At 41.1% G+C, this 7,476-nt stretch overlaps 1 protein-coding gene across 5 annotated transcripts in view; it reads right to left on the bottom strand.

Moving 5' to 3' along the window:
- Positions 1-301: 301 nt before the first annotated feature.
- KANK4 (KN motif and ankyrin repeat domains 4) overlaps positions 302-7,476 on the bottom strand; it is a 62,871-nt gene continuing 55,696 nt past the window's right edge. For all 5 annotated transcript variants that reach the window (XM_053392210.1, XM_053392213.1, XM_053392209.1 and 2 more), the window contains 2 exons: positions 6,502-6,702; positions 302-2,853 (listed from right to left, as the gene is read on the bottom strand). In XM_053392210.1, coding sequence (XP_053248185.1) covers positions 2,752-2,853; positions 6,502-6,702 — 303 coding nt within the window. In that variant the 3' untranslated portion in view covers positions 302-2,751. The remainder of the gene's footprint in view (positions 2,854-6,501; positions 6,703-7,476) is intronic.

Here is a 7,476-nt window from a genome sequence, read left to right as displayed (position 1 = left end):
AATGATCAGGACCACTGCATTTTGTTTAAACATTCAAAACAGCCAATTTGATCAGGGAAATAGTGCTGAGGGAAGCTCCTCAGTGCTGCCTTTTTATCCTCAGAGAAGCCCTAGGGCTTCCTGCACTTGCTATGACCACATCATGAAATTTTCTTTAGCTTTGCCCTAAAGAAATGTGTGCATGCACTGAAAGCTTTGTGACTTTCTTCTTTGCAGAAAAGAACCCTATGCTTCAACCCACACTGTTAATGTAACACACCTGATTTTCAAACATAGTTCATCATGCAGCAAAGAAGACTGCTATTTTACAGTTCCATTTATTTGCTTAAAATGATGGGACATTGCAAAACATTGCTCATAGCAGAGACAGCCCAAATAGTTAAGCAAGAGTGATCTGACATGCACACACCCCAGTTTAACTAGTTTTCAGCATAACATTTGCAGGATAAATTTGAGGCAGAGAAGATAAGCAGATGCATATTACAGCAAGTTAATGAGGATGAACTTTAAATTATCACTTTGACAAAGCTGCTGTTCAAAAGAGGAGGCTCCATTGGAAATGAGGAACTGGTTGCACCGTTTCTGGATTATGGAAGGTATTTTTGTTATTCATTGTGGTTGAGCAATGGGAATTTGAGCGAGATCTTTGTATGTGTGCATTGTAGTGAGTTCTGGAAGGCTGCCAGAGCCCACAGAAGAACTCTGCCTACCCTGTGGGTGGAAGGTTACTCAATAAATGAAACAATATGGCAGATAAATTAGTACAACAGATTTCAATCTACCAAGTTTGGGATTTCCAGCATTTTAGCCTGATGAAACAGATGAGAACAGATGTTTGCCCAAAAGGCACCTTCCATATGAAGCCATAATCAGAAATAGCTCTACAGAACCTAATTATGAAAATATCTTAAACAACAATAATTCTCATGAGGAAGTTTATGATCAAGTCATTTTGTTCTACATACTTAGCTTGGTAAAAAAAATGAAAAAGCACACTGTATCTTAATTGTGCCCAAACTTCCAGCGAGAAATATACTTCAAAGCTTTCTCTTGGCTGGTTAATTCAAATTCAATTAAAAAAACGTAAGAAAGCCATATATATGATAATTCCAAAGGGATAAAAAAACAAGATGGTTGTGCTTTGTGAATATACAGGAAGTAATGTGTGTGTGTTTGGATCCAATACATTCAACTATTTCTGTAAATAATTAGCTATGACTTCTTGCATCAGAGCCATAGAAACCAAACACAACCAAGATATATATTGTACATAATCTAGCCAATCTATATTTGTAGCTGTATGCTGAGTAAATGTTGACTGCTGGTACTTATAGAAATCAATAGTAATAAATAGCACAGTACAACTTACAAGTTAACTGAGACATGCGTTAAGATAGCTGGTTACAAACACTCATTATCTAAAGTTACTCCAAAAAAGTATTGCTTTACTGCTGTGCTTGTAGACAAACTGGAAACATCATGTGCTTTAAGAGATATATGCTGGACTTTCATTTGAAAAGCAATATCTGTTTTTACAGCCCAACCCAAAGATGTAGTACCAATGCCAAACCAATGACTATCAACTATACTTTAACTCTGTGTCTTAGTTTCCTTTCTTCTCAGTAATGTCTAGTTTTACCTTATATGTGATGCTGTCATGCTGTCTATTCTTCTTTTTTGTCTCAGAACATCTGCTATCCACAGTGGTGGGCGACAGGGAGAAACAGATAGAGCAGTGATGCAAAGTCACATATTGCGTAAAATGAAACACTCCTGGAAAAGCATGGTGTGATGGCAACAGCACGGTTGGATCCAAAGTTCTGTAGATGAAGTTCTGCTCATGCAATGGGGATCTCTCGAGTCTCAACTCTCAAGTTCTGCGGTTGGATCCAAGCCCTTTTGACAAACACATCCAAACTAATGTCTCTTGTAATGACTGCTGAGGTACTAAGAATTGGTACTAATTTGTGCCCTTGTACTGGGATCAGGCCCAAACCATAGCCGTAGCCCAACAGCAACCATCAGTGTTACTGAATTCTTGATTTGTCCCTGTTGTGATGCTCTGATGCAGCAGGGGGAAAGGCTTTCTTACAGATCAGTCAATGGGCTGTGCAGCAACAACAGGCTTAGAACAAAAATAAGTGAATCAGAGGAAGATTTACTGGGCAGGAAGGAAGACTTCCTAGTGTTACCTTATTCACAAGGTACAGAGAATATATTTGAAGTTTGTACAAGCTGACACAGCATCAGGCTATCAAGATATTTAAAGTGTCTCAGAATTGCTCCATATTACTTGTACCTTCACTGAATCTGGGCAGCTTTGGTGTGGTGGTGATGTCATACCTGAAAGCACATTATCCTTTATGCCCTTGGTCTTCGAAAATGTAGAACTATGCCCAGGGCCAACCTAGTTGCTTCCCTGTAGTTATTCAAGCTTTGAGAAACAAAAAAAGATAAGCTCAAAGCTGAAGAAGAGACAAGACAACTTGACTTGTGGAAGTAATTACTATTAAGAAAAGGCAATGAAATAATCTAACCATTATTTGTGCCACTGGTCAGAGGTTAAGGCTATAAAAGCAGGTTTAAGGGAGTGACTCATTCATTAGAAATGTATGCAAATAGCTGACATAGTTCCGCCTTTCCGTAAGTAGAGAAATCAGCAGTTATCAGCTATGATCATGGGCATATAAATTGGTTACAGAGCAGGGTAAAATAATGAGTCTTTTGTTATCGGTTTCCCATTCCATCACTTTATGTATTCAGAGGCCGACTGTGCTGTATGTGGCTCCGAAGGAACTCTGCAATTTCCATGTGGGCAGATTTCAAAGCTATGGACAAAGCAGAATTACCAGCCTACATGAAGGAGAGGAAAAAAAGGAGATTATTATTATGCCAGCACTCTACGTTTAGACTTAACATGTTTTTCCGTGTATTAGACAAAGTTTTTTGACTCAAAAATCATGTCAAAAAACTGGAGTCGTCTTATACATGGATAGTGGCATGGGGGGGGGGGAAAGCTGCAAGCCATCTGGTTGGTGGGCGCGCAACTCCCTCCCCATGCATCAGTGGGAAGCGTGTGTTTCCCGCAACGGCGTGGAGGGGAAGCTGCCAGCCAGCTGCTTGGTGCCCGCACTCTAGGGAGCTTACCACCTGCAGTGACATGGGGGGAGTCGGTGCCCACTTTGCCAACGGCTCTGCTGGGGTGATAGCGCATGTGCAATTCCCCCTTAAAAAAGCTCAACTACTTTGGGCCATCCCCCCTCATTTTCTTTAGTCCCCAAAAACATGGGGGTCTCTTATACACAGAAAAATACGCTAAATCTAAAGCTGTACATGCTGTTAAATAAAGAAAGAAACCACCACCCACATTTATAACAACAGAGCACCTTCTCCGAAGGAGCAAGGGCATTATTTTTTCTAAGCTGCAGCCTACACACTGACCAGGCTTGCGCCCAGAGAGGTCACTTTGGTGCTGCTAATGCAGCAAAAACAATGTGGAAAGCAGCAATTAAGATTTATCGCTCTCTGCAGCCACAGCAGGCGCTGTGATTCTCCAGTGGTTTGACTTCACCTCTAGAGGTGCACTCCATTGTCTCCTGAGACAGACGGATGCCAACAATGGCAGACTTTGACATAAAGACTCCCAGCCCATTGGGTGAGATTTTTGTAGCAATTACGAATCGGCAGTCTTCCGGATTAGGTATTTGAAGTATTGCAAACAATCACTTTTCGCTTTATTGACCCCACTTTTTGGCAGACAGAACACAAGACAAGTCTCAGTTTGAAGAAAACAAAAACCAAATACGAAAACCCCCAGGTCTTCTAACAGTACAGCAGAGTGAATTGCTCATTAACAGAGCAGGTCCTTTATAATAACAAATTAGCACTAAATTTCATGTGGAATCAACACGATGTTGATGGTCTCCAGTTGCATCTGTGTACATGCAGTTAAAAGCTTATTGTAAGTCACAGCCCTGCCTCAAGAGTTGTTTGGCTTGGAAATTCTGCTTAAATACCAGGCCGTTTCACTGTGAGGCAAAGCTTGATGGGACACATCTGGATCCAATTACCGTATTTTTTGCTCTATAAGACTCACTTTTCCCCTCCTAAAAAGTAAGGGGAAATGTGTGTGCGTCTTATGGAGCGAATGCAGGCTACGCAGCTATACCACAAGGCAGAACAGCAAGAGGCATTGCTGCTTTCACTGTGCAGCGATCCCCCTTGCTGTTCTGGCTTCTGAGATTCAGAATATTTTTTTTCTTGTTTTCCTCCTCCAAAAACTAGGTGCGTCTTGTGGTCTGGTGCGTCTTATAGAGCGAAAAATACGGTAATTATAGCATTTTCTCTAGTTTCTGCCAGCATAAGTAAACCTTTCTTCCTGTGATGTAAACTAAACAATGGAAAGAGATAAACTGCTGCAGATTTAGTCTACCTGGGGTACTTTTCATATGATTTGAATTCATGCCACATTAGATCAACTCAGGATAAATTACCTAGAGATCAGCTTGGTAGGTTTTGACTGACACTTCCCTAAGAATCTATTGGTCGGGTGAAGAACCTATGGCCAACTGGGCATGCTTGCTCAGGTCGTTGGACACTGCAGTCAACATCTCCACCCCGATCTAAACATTAAAAAGCCTAAATTCCCAGTTGGATTTTATTAACATGGCAGGGCAGCCACCCCCTATAATACAGAAGGAAGTGAAAGCCAGACTGATTCACATTGACCTAGACTTTGATTCAAATTCTTGCTAAGCCATAAAATTTCAGAGACAATTGATGTTCTGAAAGCCCTGTAGAAATACAGGAATAGAGAGCCTATCTGTTGCTGTTAGTATTTATTAAAAACTTCCTCAAATGACCAAAGTGTTCTTTTTTAAGCCTACACTAATTTAAAGAAGTGGCTGTTAAGTAGTAGTAACAACAGGAGAACTGTGGCCATGTTGCGGAAGTAGAAGGGAGACCAGTACACACAAAATAAATCTTAAACAGGCCACTTCTTTTGTTGAAAGGGCATGCAAACCAAATGGGTCAGGGAGGTCAACCAAACCAACTTGCTGTATAACCGCACGCTGGCCTGTGTAAATCATCCATAGGGCAAGCTGAAAACTAATGCAAATTGACTCTTCTCAAAACTGAGACCTCAATGTTCAGTATTTATTGAATAGTGGGTAAAAGGAGAATAATTTGAAACTCCCCGCTTGAGTCTTGAAGAATCCAAATAACCCCTAGAGCCATTTTAAGCCCATCTCACACCCCTTAGGTTGAAAATAATATGTTTATGCCATATTGCTACTTGCCTTAAGATTGATCTAAAATTGCTCTATCCAGTTTGGATACAATTTGCTGTATGCTCAGCTCTGTGCTCAAGAGTTGTGGCAAACAGAATACAGTGGTACCTCGGGTTAAGAACTTAATTCGTTCTGGAGGTCCGTTCTTAACCTGAAACTGTTCTTAACCTGAGGTTACAGACGCTTCAGGTTACAGACTCCGCTAACCCAGAAATAGTACCTCGGGTTAAGAACTTTGCTTCAGGATGAGAACAGAAATTTAGCTAAGGTGGTACCTCAGGTTAAGAACAGTTTCAGGTTAAGAACGGACCTCCAGAACGAATTAAGTTCTTAACCCGAGGTACCACTGTACACGTATCTTGGCTAAAAATAGGCCAATCATTGACAGAGGCATTTTCTTTCACAGCCCTGCAAGGAAGCAGCAGCTAGCAACAGCTCATGAGGCTAGGTTTTAAGAGTGAGTGGCAAAAACTGGAATGCCATTGGCAAGGGTAGGAGAAAAGGTGGGCACAAGCTTATAAATCCCAAGAGATCCAGTCCCAATAGCAACTTAATTGGTTGACCTGTAGACAAGTGCACAGCTCGGCCAATCATAATAAATGGTATCATTCAAAACTAGATCCTCCCTCAGTAAACCTCTGCCTGTGTGTGAGGCAGCAGCCTGTTAACCTTTGCTCAACTTATAAGGAAAATGAGACAGGAATCTCATTTGCCTTTTAAGGAGCAGTAGATTTCACCTCAAAATTTGTTTTCCCAGACCGCAGCATGCGTCCCTGTACATCAGTCTTGTTGTATCATGAGTTTTGTAGTCAACAGTCACTACATACATTGTTCTCAAGCACTTTTTGCTCACTGTTGTACTGCACCATGGAATCCGTATTCTTATAGAAACACATACAGTTGGCCTGTGCATGCACGCTACAGCTAAAAAAACCTCATAATGCTGTGTGACAGTGAGCAGAAGTTAGCTTAGGAACTACACTGTTTAACAAGGACCTTTGTACAGATCCGAAAGTCAAGTCAAGAGCAGCTCTGTCAGAAGAAACCTGAATTTCTATAAGATTGCTAGCAATTTCAGAAAAAAACCTCATTATTGGTTCCCAAATTTTATGTTAAAACCCGTTTGAGATAGTATTTAACAGCAAGCTTAGTTTTAACATGGTTTGAAATTGCAGGTCCTTATAATTTGGCAAGCATTCATTTCTCTCACCTTGTCAATCAATGCAGCATCACAACTTGGATGGGTCAAGAGAAGCTTCACAATTTCGATGTTACCATACTGAGAAGCAACCATCAGGGGTGACAAACCAGCATCATCCTGAAGGTTTACATCAGCGCCACATGACAACAAGGCTTTCACCATATCTTCTCTATCATGGCTCACCCCCAGAATTAAGGCAGTCTGGCCTCCCTAGAAAAAATCAGAAGCAAGAGAGAGAGAAAATTAGTTTTTGTATACTATTTCTTATTCTCTCAGTGAAGAAAATCACCAACATTTGTAGCCCGTTCTTTAAGGGGGGAAATGGTCCAAGATGGCGAAGGATATAAGGAAGACATGAAAACATGGTGCACTCCGATTCTTTAGTGAATGTTGTACTCCCATCTCTTCATTCTCTCAAAACTATTTTTTGTGTTGCCCAATCTTTGAAGAAGTGTCAGAGTTGTGGCTGCCATTTTGTTGAATTATGGGAAGGAAAAAGATTAGAAAAAAAGCTCATAATCTCCCTGCTGATAAATATATGTAGCCACTCTAAGATAGCAATGTAAGATAAGCTGATGAAATTTAGTTGGTCTGTAGATATGAGCAAAATAATTTAGCCAAGTCTGATACAGGAGACCCTGTTTACAGCACCAACCCTCTGAAGCAGATTTTGAGGGTAAGCAGAGGTCTGGAAAAGAGGATTAGATGAATTCATGGAGAACAGGGATACCAATGGCTACTGAGATCTTATGATGACGGACTGTGTGTAAATCAAATATATGCATGCTAGCCATGATGACTACCGTATTTTTCACCCTATAGGACACACTTTTTCCCCTCCAAAAATGAAGGGGAAATGTGTGTGCGTCTTATAGGGCGAATGCAGGCTCCTTGGCTTCAGCGATAGCAATGCGAAGCCTCCGAAGCCTGCTCTCCGGAGGCTTCGCGTTGCTTTTGCTGAAGCCAGGAGAGTCTGCTCTTTGA

This window comes from Podarcis raffonei, chromosome 6, assembly GCF_027172205.1.
Source record: "Podarcis raffonei isolate rPodRaf1 chromosome 6, rPodRaf1.pri, whole genome shotgun sequence".
NCBI classification, from domain to species: Eukaryota; Metazoa; Chordata; class Lepidosauria; order Squamata; family Lacertidae; genus Podarcis; species Podarcis raffonei.
This window is presented reverse-complemented; position numbering and strand designations above follow the sequence as displayed.